This window comes from Salvelinus fontinalis, chromosome 19 (assembly GCF_029448725.1).
Source record: "Salvelinus fontinalis isolate EN_2023a chromosome 19, ASM2944872v1, whole genome shotgun sequence".
Classification (NCBI taxonomy): domain Eukaryota; kingdom Metazoa; phylum Chordata; class Actinopteri; order Salmoniformes; family Salmonidae; genus Salvelinus; species Salvelinus fontinalis.
This window is the reverse complement of record NC_074683.1, coordinates 25,055,928-25,075,285: the sequence shown is the minus strand read 5'-3', so window position 1 is coordinate 25,075,285 and position 19,358 is coordinate 25,055,928. Positions and strand designations below refer to the sequence as shown.

At 42.8% G+C, this 19,358-nt stretch overlaps 1 protein-coding gene across 1 annotated transcript in view; it reads left to right on the top strand.

Moving 5' to 3' along the window:
- Positions 1-815: 815 nt before the first annotated feature.
- Positions 816-19,358, top strand: part of LOC129817041 (integrin alpha-4-like) — a 37,561-nt gene continuing 19,018 nt past the window's right edge. Inside the window, exons 1-14 of the mRNA XM_055872025.1 lie at positions 816-1,252; positions 1,593-1,708; positions 2,080-2,174; positions 3,597-3,726; positions 4,063-4,130; positions 4,341-4,470; positions 5,509-5,594; positions 7,151-7,213; positions 13,114-13,282; positions 13,895-13,989; positions 14,870-14,960; positions 16,026-16,071; positions 16,488-16,642; positions 17,739-17,893. Coding sequence (XP_055728000.1) covers positions 1,077-1,252; positions 1,593-1,708; positions 2,080-2,174; positions 3,597-3,726; positions 4,063-4,130; positions 4,341-4,470; positions 5,509-5,594; positions 7,151-7,213; positions 13,114-13,282; positions 13,895-13,989; positions 14,870-14,960; positions 16,026-16,071; positions 16,488-16,642; positions 17,739-17,893 — 1,575 coding nt within the window. The 5' untranslated portion in view covers positions 816-1,076. The remainder of the gene's footprint in view (positions 1,253-1,592; positions 1,709-2,079; positions 2,175-3,596; positions 3,727-4,062; positions 4,131-4,340; positions 4,471-5,508; positions 5,595-7,150; positions 7,214-13,113; positions 13,283-13,894; positions 13,990-14,869; positions 14,961-16,025; positions 16,072-16,487; positions 16,643-17,738; positions 17,894-19,358) is intronic.

Genomic DNA, 19,358 nt, shown 5'->3' with positions numbered 1-19,358 from the left:
GTGAAATGCCTACTCACGGCCATGCACAACAATGCAGAGAGAAAATATAGATAAATAATAGAAAAATAATAACACAAGGAATAAATACACAATAAGTCAAGTTAACTTGGCAATATACAATCAACTTTGTCAGAAAGATAAAGTCTATGTTTTGTATGTGTTACTTTTTCTATTTCCTCACCTATTACAAAAAGCAAATTAGACTTGAACATTATTCTGGCACAAAATGACAGCATCAGAAATATATAGTAGCCCAGCCATACATAGCCAACAATCAATTTCAGCAGCATCTACATGTACCTGACAAAATGTGTGTGTGTGTGTGTGTGTGTGTGTGTGTGTGTGTGTGTGTGTGTGTGTGTGTGTGTGTGTGTGTGTGTGTGTGTGTGTGTGTGTGTGTGTGTGAATGGGTGTGTGCGCGCCTGCATCAGTCAGTCACCAGGTCTCAACGCAATTGAACACGTATGGGAGATTTTGGAGCAGTGCCTGAGACAGAGTTTTCCATCACCATCAACAAAACACCAAATTATGGAATTTCTTGTGGAAGAATTGTGGTTCCAGACATTTGTATGTATGCCAAGGCTCATTGAAGCTGTTCTAGTGGCTCGAGGTGATCCAACGCCCTATTAAGTTACTATATTGCGGTTTCCTTTATTTTTGCAGTTAACTGTCAAGTGTGGATTTGATTCAAGCCTTTCTGAAACGTTTCACTGTACTGTTAATTCCAGGGAACACATATTTCTCTTAGTTTGACTGTGTAGGTAGGAGGGTTCAGCGCTGTGAGTTTGTGGAGCAGCATGTGCCCGCCGCCCACCAGAGGTTCAAAGCTGAGAACTTTCACGTGACGGAATTTAGCCATGAGCACGAGCAGACCTACGGACTCAGGCAGATCGCAACAAGAGTTGAGTGTTCAGTCTCTATTCCACTGCCATTCTAAAGTTGTTATCGTTATGTACAACTTTTCGCTGTTATCCTGACTTTTAATCATCGAAAAGTTTGACCTTTCTTTTGTTTCCCTCTGCCATCAATTGAAGTCTCTTCGTGTTGGAAAAGTTGGCGTTTTATTATTGTTTCAAATGGAGCGAAAGAAGCCGGTGAATCTTTATTGCTGTTGGAGCTTTCTTCTCGCTTGGTGCTGTAGTCTCACTGACTGTTACAATTTGGATGTAGACCATCCGGTTAGTTTCAATGGCCCAAATGGATCTTTATTTGGCTATTCTGTATTGTTACATAAGAACAAGCAACACACATGGTAAGCGATTACAACATTTTATAGGCTTATTTTTAAAACGTTAGTCATAAAACACTAACTGAATAGGCTACACACATGTATTATACTCTAAGAATAAACGTTTCCTTGGGTATCCTTTCGCAGTTCTTCAAATTGAAACGGTGTGATACATTTTAATTATGAACACAATGAACTTTGACCAGTAACTGCCCATTTAGGCTGCCCAGTTGCCGTTTGACAACTTTTTGAGTGTGAAATGTGTATCTTTTTTAAAATCACACAGTTGGGATATTGATGTGTGTAAAACTATAATGTTAGTGAATGGTTGGCTGATGATGATTTCCATAATTGTCTGTTATAGGTTATTAGTCGGAGCTCCAGTTGCGAATTCAACATTCGACCCATCCCTTATAAAACCAGGAGCAATTTATAAGTGCAACTTCTCAGGCAATAGAGAATGTCAGCAAATATCAACGGGTTTGTATTATTGATGTATTGCATATCCACTCAATTTTACAAAGAAAGAATGTGGGACCTCCATGTTAAAAATGAAGTGGTTCTGTTTATTTGACCAAAGTGGTTTGGGGTATTCGTTCACTGACATTGGATTATAAGAAAACATAATACTCTTCTTCTTGTTTTAATCGAAGGGTTTATAAGGCAATATTACTGGTTATGGAAACTTCTCATATCTTGCTCTTGTTCTCACTCTCTCTCTTTCTCTACATGTGGTGTGTGTGTGTGTGTGTGTGTGTGTGTGTGTGTGTGTGTGTGTGTGTGTGTGTGTGTGTGTGTGTGTGTGTGTGTGTGTGTGTGTGTGTGTGTGTGTGTGTGTGTGTATACTACAGGTGTGGACAGTTGTGGGAAGACTTGCTTCTCTGAGAGTGACAACCAGTGGCTCGGAGTCAGCCTGTCTAGACAGCCTAGTGATGGACATGTATTGGTATGTTAAGCGACTCAATCAATCAAATAGATTTATAAAGCCCTTTTTACAGCAGCAGCTATCACAAATTGCATTACAGTGATGGCCATGTATTGGTATGTCAATTAGTCCCAGTAGGGGTACACACATGTTACAACCCATTCTCAATAGTCCAGTGATGGCCATGTATTGATATGTAACAGTACAGTGATATACAGTCTTTGTGCCCATTCTGAGACCTAAATCAAATGATGAGTTGGGCAACATCTGGTGAATTTAGTTTAAATAAGAAACAAGACTAGCATCATTTGCAACCCAATGGCCTTACTGAAGAGCTCAGTGACTTTCAATGTGGCACCGTCATAGGATGCAACATTTCCAACAAGTCAGTTCCTCAAATTTCTGCTCTGCTAGAGCTGCCCTGGTCAACTGTAAGTGCTGTTATTGTGAAGTGGAAACGTCTAGGAGCAACAACAGCTCAGCCGCGAAGTGGTAGGCCACACAAGCTTACAGAGCGGGACTGCCGAGTGCTGAAATGCGTAGAGCGTAGAAAGCGCTCACTACCGAAATCCTAACTGCCTCTGGAAGCAACGTCAGCACAAGAACTGTTTGTCGGGAGCTTCATGAAATGGGTTTCCATGGCCAGGCAGCCACACGGAAGCCAAAGATCACCATGCGCAATGCCAAGCGTCGGCTGGAGTGGTGTAAAGCTCGCTGTCATTGGACTCTGGAGCAGTGGAAACACGCTCTCTGGAGTGATGAATCACGCTTCACCATCTGGCAGTCCGACAGACGAATCTGGGTTTGGCGGATGTCAGGAGAACGCTACCTGCCCCAATGCATAGTGGCAATTGTAAAGTTTGGTGAATAATGGTCTGGGGCTGTTTTTCATGGTTTGGGCTAGGCCCATTAGTTCCAGTGAAGGGAAATCTTAACGCTACAGCATACAATGACAGTCTAGACGATTCTGTGATTCCAACTTTGTGGCAACAGTTTGGGGAAGGCCCTTTCCTGTTTCAGCATGACAATGCCCCTGTGCACAAAGGGAGGTCCATACAGAAATTGTTTGCCCAACATCAGTGCCCAACCTCACTAATGTTCTTGTGGCTGAATGGAAGCAAGTCCAGCAATGTTCCAACATCTAGTGGACAGCCTTCCTAGAAGATTGGAGGCTATAATAGCACCAAGGTGGTGGGGGGGGGCGGGGGGGTTACTCCATATGGGGGGCAACTCCATATTAATGCCCATGATTTTGGAATGATATGATCGACGAGCAGGTGTCCACATACTTTCAGTCATGTAGTATAGCTGCTGTACAGGGCTTGCATTATGTCACTCGTTAGAAGAACCATCAAGTTGACATGTTTTGTGTGTAGCTTATTCCATTGTTGCTCAAACAGTTGCATTTCATCCAAAACATCTGTGCTGCTTCTCGTTCCACAGGCATGTGGGCATCGTTGGAAGAACGTGTTCTATTCCAGGAAAGACAATCAGAACAAGCTGCCTCATGGTGTCTGCTACAGATACGAAGCTGACCTCAAACAGTCTCAACCACTTATCCCATGCTATAAAGGTACAAGGTCTTTCTGTTTAGTACCTGTAAAACTACCTTTTTCTTGTTGTGAGACTTGTCTAGATAACCCCATAGTGCTGAAACATTGCTTCTTCTCAGATGATTGGGAGTATGCAGTCTGCATGTTTTTATTTTTCAGAGACTAGCTAGATACTCACAGAAAAGTAACCTAACCCATCACCTATAGGCCTACCAGTGTGGCCTATACACAACACATCAATCAGTCAATAACCCAGGACAAACATCCATATGGTTTTTTTCTCATCATGACCAAGGCCACTCCTGGAATTAATCTGCACTGAGAGGTTGAATGAAATGACATGTGTCTCTTTCCAGATCATCAACGGAAGTTTGGTGAAGACTACGGATCATGCCAAGCAGGAATATCCAACTTTCTGAATGAGGTATTCATTCATCTAGATATTTCTTTTAGACCCATAGTTTATGTGAAGCCTGTGCTGGTAATAAAGCCTGTGCTGGAAATACAGCCTGTGCTGGAAATACAAGTCACAAACTTACAAGCACGTACAGAAAATCCCAAACATACAGTAAATCCCAAACATACGTCACAAACTGCCATTCTATAATGTATGTTTTGTGTTGTTTTTCTTCAGGACTTGATAATAATGGGAGCCCCTGGGACATCGTACTGGACTGGGTCTGTTCTGGTCTACAACACCTCCAGTATGGCCCTGTCTGCCTATGTGGATGATGACAGCACTGTCCTCTATGGCAGTTATCTGGGTACATATATGTAATACAACATATGGCACATTAGGTACATTAATAATAACATGGTTGGAGACAATCAGAAGGACGTGTCTTGTTGTCACACGTCTCATTTGTTTTTCTGCAGAGACTGTGAGTTAGTGAAGTGTAACGTCATAGAATTTGAAGAGGAAGCATGCTTTTTCTGTGTCTTTGTGTGTTGAGAGAACACGCTTTGTGTGTGTGAACAGGAAGCTGATTGTCAGGTGCATACACACACACATAAGCACACACATACATACACACACACACAAGCTATTGCTCAGTATGTGCTCAATTGTAGTTACTGCAAATAAGGATGTTGTCTCTCTGTCAAGGGGATCCATATCAGTGTTTTTAACCGAACTAGTGCCGGCAAAAATCTTATTTTTCGAACATACTTTTATGCATGGAAAAGACCTGTCATGTAACCCTTTTTTGAAGCTCTTATCAAAGGAATGTTGTTCTGTCTCATCAAGCCAGTCACAGTGTGGCTTGTTGCTCTTATCTCAACCAGTACCATCTGGTTCTACCTGTGTTGTTGGTTATACTAAAGGTTGTACCAAGGTTCTATTAAGGTTTTACTAACATTGTACAGACATTGTATTAATAAAAGGATACGCCCATTTTTAAAAACATTTTTGCCTAAAATGACATACCCAAATCTAACTGCCTGTAGCTCAGGCCCTGAAGCAAGGATATGCATATTCTTGATACTATTTGAAAGGAAACACTTTGAAGTTTGTGGAAATGTGAAAGGAATATAGGAGAATATAACACAATAAACTGGTAAAATAGAATACAAAAAAAAGTTCTAATAGCTACTGTAAATTGGACAGTGCAGTTAGATTAACAAGAATTTAAGCTTTCTGCCAATATCAGATATGTCTATGTCCTGGGAAATGTTCTTGTTACTCATACATACTCATACTCATTACCTCATACTAATCGTATTAGCCTACGTTAGCTCAAACGTCCCGTGGATGGGACACAGATCCCAAAGCAGTTTTAACGTTGTAGGGTTTCCATCACCAGGCTACTCGGTTGGCGCCGGCCACTTCCTTCACCCTGACTCCACAGAGATCGTTGGAGGTGCACCCCAGCACAGGCAGACTGGTAAAGTAAGAGTTCATTTAATTCCTGTTTTTCCTTTTACCCCCATCACTCCATCACCTGCCTGTAGATAGAAAGCACAGTACCAACACTTGCACATGTATCGGCTCGTTTCGTATGAACTGACAAGCAGGGGGTAGTAAAGCGGTAAGTACAATGCAGAATGTGTGTTTACATTTACATTTAAGTCATTTAGCAGACGCTCTTATCCAAAGCGACTTACAAATTGGAAAGTTCATACATATTCATCCTGGTCCCCCCGTGGGAATTGAACCCTGGTCCCCCCGTGGGAATTGAACCCACAACCCTGGCATTGCAAGCGCCATGCTCTACCAACTGAGCCACACGGGACCGTGTTTAAATCCCCATCCAGGCTGATGCAAAATATATGATGCATCGGGCATTCCTCCTTCTGCTGGTGAAATGTATGAAATATGTGCTGCTGAAAAAGACCATGACACCCTATTCCCTATAGTGTACTACTTTTGACCAGAGCCCTATGGGGGTGACATGTGGGGGACACATAACATATGTTAGCTGCTCTGGTCTGTCCATTACTATAGTAAGATCTTGTGATGATTGGCCCTCTGTTGATTGATGGCACTTAAGCAGAAGGCCTTTATTCTGAAACAGCTGAAAGTATTTGGTTGTAAATATATTTACATTTAAGTAATTTAGCAGAAGCTCTTTTTCCAGAGTGACATACAGTCACTGCATTCAATCAAGGTAGTGTCAGGCTTCGACGAGTGATAGGTGTGGAGTCAGGCGCAGAGAGCAGAGGATTCGGAAAAAAACATTTATTCCGGAAACAATCACAGCGAAAGAGGGTGACGCTGAACACAGGCGTAAAACACTCCAAATAGTACACCACCGGTACACACGCTGATCATCGGAAAATAAATGAAAGGACACTCCTGTACCAAAAACAGCAAACAAGCCCACACAAACACAGGCGGGCCAACTGAACTTAAATACCCCACCCAAAACCCCAAACAACGAACAGGTGAAACCAATTAGACCAAACTAAACGAAAAGGGGAAAAAGGGATCGGTGGCAGCTAGTAGACCGGTGACGACGACTGCCGAGCGCCACCCGAACGGGAAGGGGAGCCACCTTCAGTGATAGTCGTGACAGGTAGATACTATGTGGGCAAGTAACTGTATGAGTGATAGATTGATGACATATACTGTGGTTACCTCTGCTTCTGCTATATGTATAAGTTGGTATGTCTGCTAAACTAATGTAAATGTATCTATCTGCAGAAAGAGGAAGTGGGGAATCATTATGTCATGTGGCAATTCAGTGCACATTTTATGAAGGAATTGTTATTTACATGTTTATTTTACTGTACAAGTTGCCAGTTCTTAATGGCCTTACCAAATGCATCCCCCACAGGAGTGTTAAATATGATAGATTAAATATATTTCATCAGTAGAAAGCAGATGATATCTGTGTGGGTATTGTGATACAATCTAAGTAGTGTATGCATTTTACCACCTGTGTACTCATTCTTAGTTGGCTTTAGGTCCTGATGTGACCAGGTCTTGTTTCTCCTCTTCTCCAGGCCTACCTATTCAGAGCTGAAGAAAACATGCTGAAGATCATCGGTGAAGTCAAGGGAAGCAAGGTGAAAATTAGTAGCCATATATCTTTCACATTTTAGTCATTAACAGGTGTACCTTTTTAAAATTGTATTTGTGTAATTTCAAATCAAATCACCTCCTCCCTGTAGGCCGTCTCGTCGTTGTTGGTAATGAAGCCTACCACTGTAGTGTCGTCTGCAAACTTGATGATTGAGTTGGAGGCGTGCATGGCCACGCAGTCATGGGTGAATAGGAGAGGGCTGAGATCGCACCCTTGTGGGGCCCCAGTGTTGAGGATCAGCGGGGTGAAGATGTTGTATCCTATCCTTACCACCTGGGGGCGGCCCGTCAGAAAGTCCAGGACCCAGTTGCACAGGGCGTGGTCGAGACCCAGGGTCTCAAGCTTGATGACGAGTTTGGAGGGTACTATGGTGTTAAATGCTGAGCTGTAGTCATGAACAGCCTCCTTGCATAGTTATTCCTCTTGTCCAGATGGGATAGGGCAGTGTGCACTGTGATGGCGATTGCGTCGTCTGTGGACCTGTTGGGGTGGTAAGCAAATTGGACTGGGTCTAGGGTATCAGGTAGGGTGGAGGTGATATGATCCTTGACTAGTCTCTCAAAGCACTTCATGATGACAGAAGTGAGTGCTACGGGGCGATAGTCATATTGTTCAGTTACCTTAGCTTTCTTGGGAATAGCAACAATGGTGACCATCTTGAAGCATGTGGGCACATCAGAGTGGGATAGGGATTGATTGAATATGTCCGTAAACACACCAGCCAGCTGGTCTGCGCAAGCTCTGAGGAGGCGGCTGGGGATGCCGTCTGGGTCAGCATTCTTGCGAGGGTTAACACGTTTAAATGTTTTACTCGCGTTGGCCACGGTGAAGGAGTGCCTACAGGCTTTGGTAGAGGGCCGAATCAGTGGCACTGTATTGTCCTCTAAGCGAGCAAAGAAGTTGTTTAATTTGTCTGGGAGCAAGACGTTGATGTCCGTGGCGGGTTTACGTTTTGTAATCCATGATTGACTGTAGACCCTGCCACATACGTCTCGTGTTTGAGCTGTTGAATTGCAACTCTACTTTGTCTCTTGTTTTTATTTATTTAACTAGGCAAGTCAACCTCTACCGCCCCCCCCCCCCCCCCCCCCCCCCCCTCCCGGATCCGGGATCCTCCTCATCAGAAACGCTGACTAGCATAGCCTAGCCTAGCGCCACAGGGAATATCATATAATTTCATGAAATCACAAGTCCAATACAGCAAATGAAAGATAAACATCTTGTGAATCCAGCCAACATGTCCAATTTTTTAAATGTTTTACAGCGAAAACATAACATATATTTATGTTAGCTCACCACAATGGCGCAACACACAACGCCATTTTTTCACCGCAAAGATAGCTTTCACAAAACCCAGAAATAGAGATACAATTAATCACTAACCTTTGAACAACTTCATCAGATGACAGTGTTATGACATCATGTTATACAATACATTTATGTTTTGTTCGAAAAGTGCATATTTATAGCTACAAATCTGGGTTTTACAACGCAGCCATGATCACGAATAGCACCAAAATGTCCGGAGAAATTTTAGACAGCCACGTAATCTAACAGAAAAACTCATCATAAACTGCTGAAAAATACAAGTTGCATATATAATTAAAGATACACTGGTTCTTAATGCAACCGCTGTGTTAGATTTAAAAAAAAAAAACTTTAGTACAAAGCACAGCATGCAATAATCTGAGACAGCGTTCAGCCATTCTCCGCCATGTTGGAGTCCAAAGAGTCCACAAAAATACGAAATAACATCATAAATATTCCCTTCCCTTTGATGATCTTTCATCAGAATGCAGTGCCAGGAATCCTAGTTCCACAATAAATCGTTGTTTTGTTTTAGAATGTCCATTTCTTCTGTCGAATTAGCAACTTTGGCTAGCATAGTGGAGCTCACGTGTCCATGAAGATTTTACGCATGAACGAAAAATTCAAACATTCATAATAATAGTCGAATAAACTGGTCAAACTCAGTTGATAATCCATCTTTAGGATGTTTTTCAGAAATCAATCCAATAACGTCCCAGACGGAACATTTCTTCGTGTCTACCTAACGCATTGCAGAAAACGATATGACGAATCCAAGTGCGTAGCCAGGTACTACCAATATGGCTGACCTCTCACTCCAACGAGTCCCATCCGGTCCCAGAAAAAGCTAGAGACTTCATTCCACGTTCTACTGCCTGTTGACATCTAGTGGAAGGCGTATGAAGTGCATACAGATCCATAAATAAAAGACAATTGAATAGGCAATGCCTTTCACAGAGACCCATTTCAGAATTTTCACTTCCTGTTTGGAAGTTTGCCTGCCAAATGAGTTCTGTTTTACTCACAGATATAATTCAAACAGTTTTAGAAACTTCAGAGTGTTTTCTATCCAATAGTAATAATAATATGCATATCATATGATCTAGGACAGAGTATGAGGCCGTTTAAATTGGGCACGATTTTATCCAGAAGTGAAAAGGGAGCCCACTATTAAGAAGAAGTTAAGAACAAATACTTATTTTCAATGACAGCCTAGGAACAGTGGGTTAACTGCCTTGTTCAGCGGCAGAACGAAAGATTTTTTACCTTGTCAGCTCGGGGATTCGATGTTGCAACCTTTCGGTTACTAGTCCAACGCGCTAACCACTAGGCTACCTGCCACCCCTATACTGACGCATTGCTTGTTTGATTGCCTTACAGAGGGAATAGCTACACTGTTTGTATACGGTCATGTTTCCAGTCGCCTTGTCATGATTAAAAGTGGTGGTTCGCGCTTTCAGTTTTGTTCCAATGCTGCCATCAATCCACGATTTCTGGTTAGGGAAGGTTTTAATATTCACAGTGGGTACATCATCACTAATGCACTTGCTAATAAACTCGCTCACAGAGTCAGCGTATACGTCAATGTTGTTTTCTGAGGCTACCCGGAACATATCCCAGTCCATGTGATCGAAGCAATCTTGAAGCGTGGAATCCGATTGGTCAGATCAGCGTTGGATATACCTGAGCACGGGCGTTTCCTATTTTAGTTTCTGTCTATAGGCTGGGAGCAACAAAATGGAGTTGCGGTCAGATTTGCCGAAGGGAGGGTGGGGGAGGGCTTTGTATGCATCGTGGAAGTTAGAGTAGAAGGGGTCCAGAAAGCTACCAATTTGTGTCGCACATTCGATATGCTGATAGAATTTAGGAAGCCTTGTTCTCAGATTAGCTTTGTTAAAATCCCCAGCTACAATAAATGCAGCCTCAGTGTATATGGTTTCCAGTTTCTATTTCTTTCCTTCTTAATGCGTGTGAGCCAATCAGTTGTGTTGTGAAAAGGTAGGGGTGGTATACAGAAGTATTTGGTAAAAGACCAAGTCCATATTACGGCAAGAACAGCTCAAATAAGACAAAAGAAACGACAGTTCATCATTATTTGAAGATATGAATTTGAGAAAATTTGAGATTTTTGGTTCCAACCGGTGTGTGTTTGTGAGACGCAGAGTAGGTGAACGGATGATTTCCGCATGTGTGGTTCCCACCATGAAGCATGGAGGAGGAGGTGTGATGGTGTGGAGGTGCTTTGCTGGTGATACTGTCAGTGATTTATTTAGATTTCAGAGCACACTTAACCAGCATGGTTACCACAGAATTCTGCAGCAATACGCCATCCCATCTGGTTTGCGCTTAGTGGGACTATCATTTGTTTTTCAACCGGACAATGACTCAAAACACACCTCCAGACTGTGTAAGCGCTATTTGACCAAGAAGAAGAGTGATGGAGTGCTGCATCAGATGACCTGGCCTTCACAATCACCCGACCTCAACCCACTTGAGATGGTTTGGGATGAGTTGGACCGCAGAGTGAAGGAAAAGCAGCCAACAAGTGCTCTGCATATGTGGGAACTCCTTCAAGACTGTTGGAAAAGCATTCCAGGTGAAGCTGGTTGAGAGAATTCCAAGAGTGTGCAAAGCTGTCATCAAGGCAAAGGGAGGCTACTTTGAAGAATCTCAAATATAAAATATATTTTGATCACTTTTGGTTACTACATGATTCCATATGTGTTATTTCATAGTTTTGATGTCTTCACTATTATTCTACAATGTAGAAAATAGTAAAAATAAAGAAAACCCTTCAATGATTAGGCGTGTCCAACTGTTTGATTGTTTGTATGCCCTCAAAGGAAATGAAGAAAGGCATGATACTTAAAAGTTTCATAATCAACACACCACCTTTCACATAAAAATATACAGTACATAACAGACAACTTTGATTTCCCTGATTCCTCTTCTTGCCTTCTCAAAATTCATTGGAGGAGAAGGTCAGAGGGGAGGGACCTTGGATTTTCTCCTCCAATGTGGCTTGAGAAGGAGGCGACAAGAGCGGATGCGATTAATTTAGGAAAAATTAATTGAGAGCGAGACAACCTTTCTTTCAACCCTATCATGATAACATTAGTGTGCAGTTATTATATTTTGCAAATTGCATTGGTTCTAAAGTAATTTGATGGCCCATTACCTATTGAAATGTTTACTTTAAACTGTGAACGGCTGTTATATGGAACACTGTCCCTGAAAATTGACTTAAATTCAGTTTATTAATAGATTGAATGTCAACAAATGAAGGCTTCGGCCTGTAAACTTGTGCTAACTTTGTGACACTGTAAACTTTGTGCTAACTGGGGCTAATTGGAGGCTGCTCTATAGTGTGTTGTGTCTCCATAAACAAGTATGTGTGATGTTCAAAGTACACCCTCATGAACAGCTTGGCCATCTCAGATACTTGTTAAAACAGAACCATACCAACAGGCACTTCCTCACATCACATATCACACATACTCTTACCATCACAACTTAACTCTGTAGTTAGTTAAGCATCTCATAGTTAAGCATCTCATAGAATACTGGTGGTGTCGACTGTTATAACAAACACCTTTCAATACCAATGATGGTATCACTTTACATTAAGTTGCTCTTATAATTGGCTAGTAACATCTAGACTACCTATGCAGCTTTCAGAACAATCAGATACTTCTATAGAAATGCATATGGTCATGAAGTAAATATATTTTCCTTTCATGGTAATTTCTTATTCAGGAAGAGGCTGGAGATACTATATTGCACTGGCAGATGATCTAAAACAACCCAGCATAATGATAGCAGGACTTGAGGGCTGTTTCTATGACTGATGAGTTTGTATTACGGAACACTAAAGCAGAGTATACCTGCTACATTTACAGTGTTCCACTAAGGACTAGGCAACTCTGAATGACATGACTAACTTCATTACCAACCTAGTGACTAAATAACTGCAACTCCACGAGGTGAGATCTTGCATGGAGCCCCAGGCCGAGGGAGATTGACAGTTCTTTTGTGTTTCTGACATTTGCGAATAATCGCACCAACTGTTGTCACCTTCTCACCAAGCTGCTTGGCGATGGTCTTGTAGCCCATTCCAGCCTTGTGTAGGTCTACAATCTTGTCCCTGACATCCTTGGAGAGCTCTTTGGTCTTGGCCATGGTGGAGAGTTTGGAATCTGATTGATTGATTGCTTCTGTGGACAGGTGTCTTTTATACAGGTAACAAACTACTCCCTTTAAGAGTGTGCTCCTGATCTCAGCTCGTTACCTGTATGAAAGACACCTGGGAGCCAGAAATCTTTCTGATTGAGAGGGGGTCAAATACTTATTTCCCTCATTAAAATGCAAATCTATTTAAAATATTTTTGACATGCGTTTTTCTGGATGTTTTTGTTGTTATTCTGTATCTCACTGTTCAAATAAACCTACCATTAAAATGATAGACTGATTATTTCTTTGTCAGTGGGCAAACGTACAAAATCAGCAGGGGATCAAATACTTTTTTCCCTCACTGTATATCTACATCAGCAAATTACTTATTTTTTCTTCTACAAGCAATTACTCTGGGAAGAGGAGAGCATGAATCTTAAGACTGTGAATACATTTATTTTTCAGGCTAATATGAAGGAAGCAGAGTTTCAGTTGGCTGGAAGCAAATCGTATGCTGCAAGATTTGGGGAGACCATAACCGATCTGGGCGATATTGATGACGATGGCTTTCCTGGTGAGTTTTAATCATTATTTTAGCAAAGATGCATAACAATTTATATGTTAATGATGTGATATTCTGAGTAGGTGCTGTTCTAATTATTGGGTGCTTATTGTTGCGCAAGCAAATCTCCCCACATTTTAGTTAAACACATTAGCAATCTTTTTCAGGAGGAACTAGACTAGAGTAAGTGACATACATCATATAACAGCCACGCTCCACAGTGAGCATCACCGCTCACCAACCAGCTAACTACATCCCCAAAGCTGATCAGAGGGCCTTAATGTACTTCCAACTGCCACTTACACCAGCCTAGGTCCTTAACACACACACACACACACACACACACACACACACACACACACACACACACACACAAACAGAGAGAGAGAGAGTGTGGCAGGTCTCAGTGTAGACTAGCCATAGGTTAGAGCATGTGCAGCCAGTCTGAGAGGAGTGGTCTGCCTGGTGTTATTTAGGTCATTATGCATTATGTTCCTGTAAACCTGTAAGTTAAGTCATGTGTGCGTCCAAAAATGCATATATAGTGCACTACTAGGGAATAGGGTTCCATTTGAGATGCATCCTAAGTTAACCCCTGACTGACTGACTGTAAATATGTTCCAGATGTGGCGGTGGGGGCTCCGCAGGAGGAAGAGCTGCGTGGGGCTATATATATCTACAATGGGAGGAAGACAGGGATCTCTCAGACCTACTCTCAAGTATGTACAAATCTACGGCTATGTCACAGCTGCTGTTTTTCTGCAGGCTTCAGGAACAGGAGATTACTTGGAGGGAAGAAGGAAGGAAAAATTAGGGAGGGAGGGAGTAGGGCTGTCAGGGAATGAAGGGAGGGAAGGAGGGGGTCAGGTTCTCCCTTCTCCAAGTAATTATTAGGGCCAGGAGATTAAAGGGAGGAAATAAAGAAGGGAAAGAAGAGAGGGAGGGAAGGAAGGAAGGAAGGAAGGAAGGAAGGAAGGAAGGAAGGAAGGAAGGAAGGAGGGAGTGACAGAAAAAGGGGGGTCAGGGTCTTCCTCCCCCTGACCAATGCTCTCCCTCATCCTGCTGTGACAAATGTTCCTTTGTTTTTTTCTGTGTGCTCCCAGACAGTCAGAAGAGAGTTCCTGACTCTGAATTGCTGCAATTTACTAAAACTGTTTGGTCCCCTTCTTTTCTCTGTCTGAGCATGTGAGACATACCATGAAGATAACTCAATTTATACTGTATACTGTATGTAAATAGATTTCTGTCAATGTGGAGTACAACCCCTTGGAGAAAATGCAGTTACTGTGTATCCAAATATAGAGAGATTACATTGCTTGCATCTCAAAGCTCCTTGTATTAGGGGGGAGAGCAGCTATGCTTCCTGGGGTCCAGAAAAATCAAGGCAGTTATATTCAATTAAAAAAACATTACATTGCCTTTCGCAACATATTTCACTACACATTAAGTGTGTGCCCTCAGGCCACTACTCTACTACCACATAACTACAACACAAAATCCATGTGTGTATAGTGCGTATGTGAACAGTAGTGTATAAAGTGTGTACAGTACAGAGGATTGTTAGCTGTATGACTAATCAAGCTGTTCTTGTTTCATCAGAGGATCACCGGGTCTCTTCTGGGTAATGAGTTAAAGATGTTCGGCCAGTCTGTTTCCGGAGGCATCGATGTTGACGGAAACGGTTACCAAGGTAGTGCTCCCTTTCCTGACTGTCACTGTTGTGTAGAGTGCTTCCCTCCAGCACAATGATGGAGTCTGTCTCTGTTTCTCTACTGCTGACTAGAACAGAACACACTGTAATGTCCCGCTATGATGCCACACACACTGTGTCTTAAATTAGTAAGGTCGTCAAAACACAAAATATGGCAGTGGTGGAAACAGAACTGAGGACAGGGGATGGGGAAAAATGTGTGTTGCTACCCAGGGAAAACTGGGCAGTGGGAATTTCTATCACTAGGTGGTCACATAGTTTCCTACTCCCTTGCTGCTTCTCATGTTCTCATCTTCCACAAGTCTCACTCAGTAAACTAAACAGGATATCCTGTAGACTCACTGACAGAGTGTCTTAGACTTATCTGTTAGTCAACTCTTTAGTTTGGCCATCCTCTCAACTAGTACATTGTTAAAGTACTGTGTACTGTCTGTCTCCAACGTTTTTTTAAATTATTTGGTGTTATATGTGTTAGTAGTTTCTATAGATTTATTCATAAGGGCAAGAATTACATACTTGTCTAAAAACAAATCACGTCAGCGGAGTACAGTTGATATCTTGTTAAGATAGAACAGGAATTGTTGAAAAAGTCTGTTGAGATGTTGAGTTGAGATGTTTGGATTAGTATTAGGGAGCACATACTGATCATTGTTACAGTACACTGTTCTGGGATCAGAGTTGCATTAATCGGCCAAATAAACATAGCAAATGCCCCAAACAAGATTTCCAGTTTAATATTGCACTATTACAGATTATACTGAGATATCCTACCTATGAAAAGCCTTTTAAAGTGATTGGCATGCTTAGTAACTACTGTATTCAACAGGGTACATACATTTGCAGGCTGATGTGGACTGAATAAATAAATGACTGAATGAATGACAAATGAGACTGATGTCTCCAGCTTTTCTAAATTGATGAACAAACTGTCTTAGGGCTTTAAAAAAGTCTAACGAGTCTTGTGGGTACAGCAGGAAGGACAGGTTTACAAATAGAGTATTAAGGAAATGTTGTGTTCAAGATATCTTCATCTGTAACCCACAGACGTTGCGGTAGGGGCCTTCCTCTCGGACTCCGCTGTGGTTCTGAGGTAAGACCATGATCATGGAGAAATGTCAAACACATCCACAAGATAACTGACCTATTAGCAGGAATTCCTGCATTGTTACATGTCACGTAGATGTAGGTTAAAGGGTCAACTTTCACTCATAGGGGTGAACTTTTTACTTTAACTGGTTTAGATGTATTGATTTTGACCTAATTCGCACCTGTTCTGGTCCATATTTCTATCATATTTTAGGCCTTCTTTGTTACGTTTTGGTATGTTTTGAATCTTTTTTGTCCTCCTGGCCCAAAGAGCCACCATATTGTAGATGTCCATGTGCATTTCGCTACACCCGCAATACCATCTGCTAAACACGCGTATGTGACCAAAAAAAATTGATTTGGTTACTGTGTTTGTATTGTTGTTATTTATGTTGATATGTTGTTGTTGCCCTCCAACAGGACTCGTCCGGTGGTAGTGGTTGAGGCCTCCATGCCCCTGCCTGTCAGTGTGAACCGCTCTGTAGCTCTGTGTTCTGACAACGGTCTTCCTGCTGTCTGCATCAACGTGACAGTCTGCTTTAGGGTCCGTGCTCGGCGCTACAACGGACTCATAGGTGAGCAGACCCTCTCTCTGTGCCCCTGGCTCCCTCTTAGCCCTGCACTGTGAAACCAACCGGTCTATTTGCGCTGTGTTAATCGTTACATTAGTGAAGGTTATATACACAGCAGTGGCACTAACAAACAAACGCCAGTTTTGGTTCTAGTGTGTGTACTTAATAGTGACCAAAAACTAATTTCGCAACCGTGCTATAGTACTGCGAGCATAATTATGCAACTAGTTTGTATGTGTAAAATGGTATAATGTACAATGTCTAGTCTCCTGTGTCTCTTAGGAAATAGTGATGAAAACCCCTGCCCTGGACTGGTTGACAGAAAACACTGTTGTGTCCGAGACAACCCTTTTCTGTTTCCTTATCTCTGTCAGTCTCTCCATATTATCACTAGTCCCTGAGGCCTGGGGCAGTTGGTCCAGTATGTTAACCCAACCTGAAAAGAATGCAGAGCATTCCTTTGGTGAAAGTGTCCGTTACAGCAAGAAGACTCTGGCACAGCCCTGTCCTGATAGATACACTGGGGGTGGGGCTGGGACTGGGGCTAGGATTGAGTCTGGGGCTGGGGTTGAGTTTGGGACTGGGGCTGGGGTTGAGTCTGGGACTGGGGCTGGGGGTTGAGTCTGGGACTGGGGTTGGGGTTGAGTCTGGGACTGGGGTTGAGTCTGGGGCTGGGGCTGGGGTTGAGTCTGGGGCTGGGGTTGAGTCTGGGGCTGGGGTTGAGTCTGGGGCTGGGGGTTGAGTCTGGGGCTGGGGTTGAGTCTGGGACTGGGATTGAGTCTGGGACTGGAGTTGAGTCTAGGACTGGGGCTGGGGTTGAGTCTGGGACTGGGGTTGAGTCTGGGACTGGGGCTGGGGTTGAGTCTGGGACTGGGGCTGGGGTTGAGTCTGGGACTGGGGTTGAGTCTGGGACTGGGGCTGGGGTTGAGTCTGGGACTGGGGTAGAGGCTGGGGCCAAGGTTGATGCTGGGGTGAGGTTGATTCTAGGTCTATGTATTTCTGTGGCCCTGGTTTATATGAACTCTGGGTACTCTCTGAAACTAAATACTGTTACCTTCCTCCCTCCCTCTCTCCCTTAATTCCTCCCTCCCTCCCATAGAACTGCAGTATAACCTGACAGCCGACACACACCACAAGGAGTCTTTCCCCTCCCGCTTCCATTTCCACGGCAACGGGACATCCAACGTTACGACAGGGCAAGTCAAGGCCAGACACGACCAGCTGACCTGTGTCACCCACCAGGCCTTCATGAGGGTGAGTCAGAGGTCAGGGTTTAGAATTCAAAGGTTAGGGGTCAAGAGGTCAACAGCTGTAACCACTGATAGGTGTTTCCAGGTCTTCCTTAGGAAAGAGGTCTTCAGACCTCAATTGGAATTCCTATATAAATTCAGGAGTTAACATTTGCTTAACAAATCACAAAAAAAGTTGCATGGACTCGCTCTGAGTGCAATACAAGTTTAACATGAATTTTGAATGACTATCCTATCTCTGTAAGGTCCCGCAATCACGTAGTGAATTTCAAGCACAGATTCAACCACAAAGACCAGGGAAGTTTTCCAATGCCTCATATCAAAGGACACCGATTGTTAGATTGGTAAAACATACATTGAATATCTCCTTGATTATGGTGCAGTTATTAATTACACTTTGTATGGTGTATCAATACACACAGTCACTACAAAGATACAGACCTCCTTCTAAACTGAGTTGCCGGAGTGAAAGAAAACCAAGGAAAACCAGGGATTTCACCATGAGGCCAATGGGGTTTTTAAAACAATTATGCAGTTTAATGGCTGTGATAAGAGACTACTGAGGATGGATCGACAACATTTTAGTTACACCAAAATACTAACCTAAACATGCATTCTGTCCTGAATACAAAGTGTTTTATTTGTGGCAAATCCAACACACACATCAGTAGGTACAACTCTCCATATTTTCAAGCATGGTGGTGGCTGCATCATGTATGGGTACCACATTCATCTGTACAAACAATAGAACGCAAGTATAAACACCATGGGACCACGCAGCCGTCATACCACTCAGGAAGGAGACGCGTTCTGTCTCCTAGAGATGAACGTACTTTGGTGCGAAAAGTGCAAATCAATCCCAGAACAACAGCAATGGACCTTGTGAAGATGCTGAAGGAAACAGGTACAAAAGTATCTATATCCACAGTAAAACAAGTCTTATATCGACATAACCTGAAAGGCCGCTCAGCAAGGAAGAAGCCACTGCCCCAAAACCGCCATAAAACAGCCAGACTATGGTCTGCAACTGCACATGGGGACAAAGTTCGTACTTTCTGGAGAAATGTCCTCTGGTCTGATGAAACAAAAATAGAACTGTTTGGCCATAATGACCATCGTTATGTTTGGAGGAAAAAGGGGATGCTTGCAAGCTGAAGAACACCATCCCAAGTGAAGCATGGGGGTGGCAGAATCATGTTGTGGGGGTGCTTTGCTGCAGGAGGAACTGGTACACTTCACAAAAATAGATGCATCACGAGGGAGGACAATTATGTGGATATATTGAAGCAACATCTCAAGACCTCAGTCAGGAAGTTAAAGCTTGGTCGCAAATGGGTCTTCCAAATGGACAATGACCCCAAGCATACTTCCAAACTTGTGGCATAATGGCTTAAGGACAACAAAGTCAAGGTATTGGACTGGCCATCACAACGCCCTGACCTCAATCCCATAAAAGATTTGCGGGCAGA